Here is a 1989-nt window from a genome sequence, read left to right on the forward strand (position 1 = left end):
TTATTGCTATATATGTTTCTCAGTAATTTTGGTATCTTCAAAGATTTTAAAGGAAATGTATCCATGCTTTGGGAGGAAATCAAGCTTAAAGAAGGAATTAGTAGGCCGGGCACGGTGGCTCATACCTGTAATCCTAGCACTTTGGGAGGCTGAGGTGGGTGGATTACCTGAGATCAGGAGTTCGAGACCAGTGTGGCCAACATGGTGAAACCCCATCTCTACTAAAAATACAAAAAGTAGCCAGTGTGGTGGCATGTGCCTATAATCCCAGCTACTTGGGGGGCTGAGGCAGGAGAATCACTTGAACCCAGGGGGCGGAGGTTGCAGTAAGCTGAGATTGCGCCACTTCGCTCCAGCCTGGGCAAAAGAGCAAGACTCTGTCCCAAAACAAACAACAAAAAAAGGAATCAGTAATAATAGTGATGATTATTATAACCAGATTTTTCTCCCCTGCTCTTAATTACCACCTGCAATCTACAGATGAGGAAACAAAGAATTAAACTGGTAAATGAAGTTGTGCAGTTAGTCAGATGCAGAGATTTAAGCTCAGATAGATTTCTTCTAGTGCCACACTCTTAGCTACTATGCTATTAACTTACCTAACTGTACCTACGTGTTTGTGTTTCTTCAGATTTTTTTTCTGAATTGTGTATAGCCTCTAGTATTATGTTCATTAATGTTTTCTTATATCTGTTTTAGCAGAGCTTCCTTTTTTACCTCCAAAAGTATAATCTAAAAATTGAATTATGGATGCCTTATGTAGTTTTAAAACCATTTACTTTTCAAACATAAATTTTTTAGGGTAAAGCTGTGATAGATCTAATTTACACTTGGAATTTCAAAGCTATTATCTTGTTTTTTGAAAGGGAGGAAGGGGAAAAGGAAATAAAAAGGGAAGGGGAAGGGGGGAAAAATAAAAAGCAAGACAGGCACTGCAGCATCTGCTGTCAGGGAAGGCTGAGGAGGGAGGGGCTGTTACCTTATTTATAGTCAATATAGACTTTAATTCTCTTTTCATTGTATGTAGTTTTTCCTTTCTTTTGCTTCTTAAGGAAAACTTAGAGTTGAATAGTTTAGGTCTCCCTATTCTTACTTTCTCTGACTAAATTGACTGTGAACAAATTAGTTAATATTTCTCAGACTCAACTTTCCTAGAAAATGGGAATAACAGTACTACAATATAGAATATAATTTGCTAATCCTTCGTAAGTGTTAGCTTCATTTGCCCTTCTCTTCCTTTGCCTTTTTAATTCTAGAATCTAAAATAAGTATATGCTGTGACTGAATGAGTAAGATAGTTGATCCAAGTTTTAATCATTTTGCCTGTAAGTGTTATTTATGGGTGATTACATTGTAGGTATGACCAGAATAATGTAGAAGTATTTATGAAAATCTTATACTTTTTTCTTGAAGAAAAGTTCAGTCTAAGGGGCTGTTTGTTATAAGTACCTTTATAGGAAATGCTTTAAGCCATGAAACTAATCCTCATGGACTTGTGGTTATTAATAACCACAAATTGTAATAGTCCAAAAATGAAAACTTAATTCTGTTTTTTTTTTTTTTTTCAGCAACTTCTTCAAATAGTGAAGCAGAAAACCAATCAAAATTCAGTGGACACTACGTTGAAATTTACTTTGAGCGCACTTTGGAACCTCACAGATGAATCCCCGACCACTTGTAGACACTTTATTGAAAACCAAGGGTTAGAGCTCTTCATGAGGGTTCTAGAGGTTAGGATGGGAATTTAGCTTACAGTTTTGATATTTATTAATTTATTTACTTTAGCATTTATTTTATATTTGGTTCTTTAGGTAATTATAAGTTTCTCTTTCTTTTTACAGTCTTTCCCAACTGAGTCATCCATTCAGCAGAAAGTTCTAGGACTTTTGGTAAGATATACGCACTTCCTGCTAAGTTCCAAGCTGTATTTATTTTCTGTCTGAAGTAACACATTGAAAGTTGCAGCTCTGCAGTGGCAGTATCATAGCC

General features: G+C 35.8%; 1 protein-coding gene across 1 annotated transcript in view; it reads left to right on the forward strand.

The window, feature by feature from the left end:
- ZYG11B (zyg-11 family member B, cell cycle regulator) overlaps nucleotides 1–1989 on the forward strand; it is a 76277-nt gene that overhangs the window by 44387 nt on the left and 29901 nt on the right. Inside the window, exons 8-9 of the mRNA XM_011973774.1 lie at nucleotides 1569–1730; nucleotides 1842–1889. Coding sequence (XP_011829164.1) covers nucleotides 1569–1730; nucleotides 1842–1889 — 210 coding nt within the window. The remainder of the gene's footprint in view (nucleotides 1–1568; nucleotides 1731–1841; nucleotides 1890–1989) is intronic.

The sequence above is a fragment of the Mandrillus leucophaeus genome, unplaced genomic scaffold (assembly GCF_000951045.1).
Source record: "Mandrillus leucophaeus isolate KB7577 unplaced genomic scaffold, Mleu.le_1.0 Scaffold14, whole genome shotgun sequence".
NCBI classification, from domain to species: Eukaryota; Metazoa; Chordata; class Mammalia; order Primates; family Cercopithecidae; genus Mandrillus; species Mandrillus leucophaeus.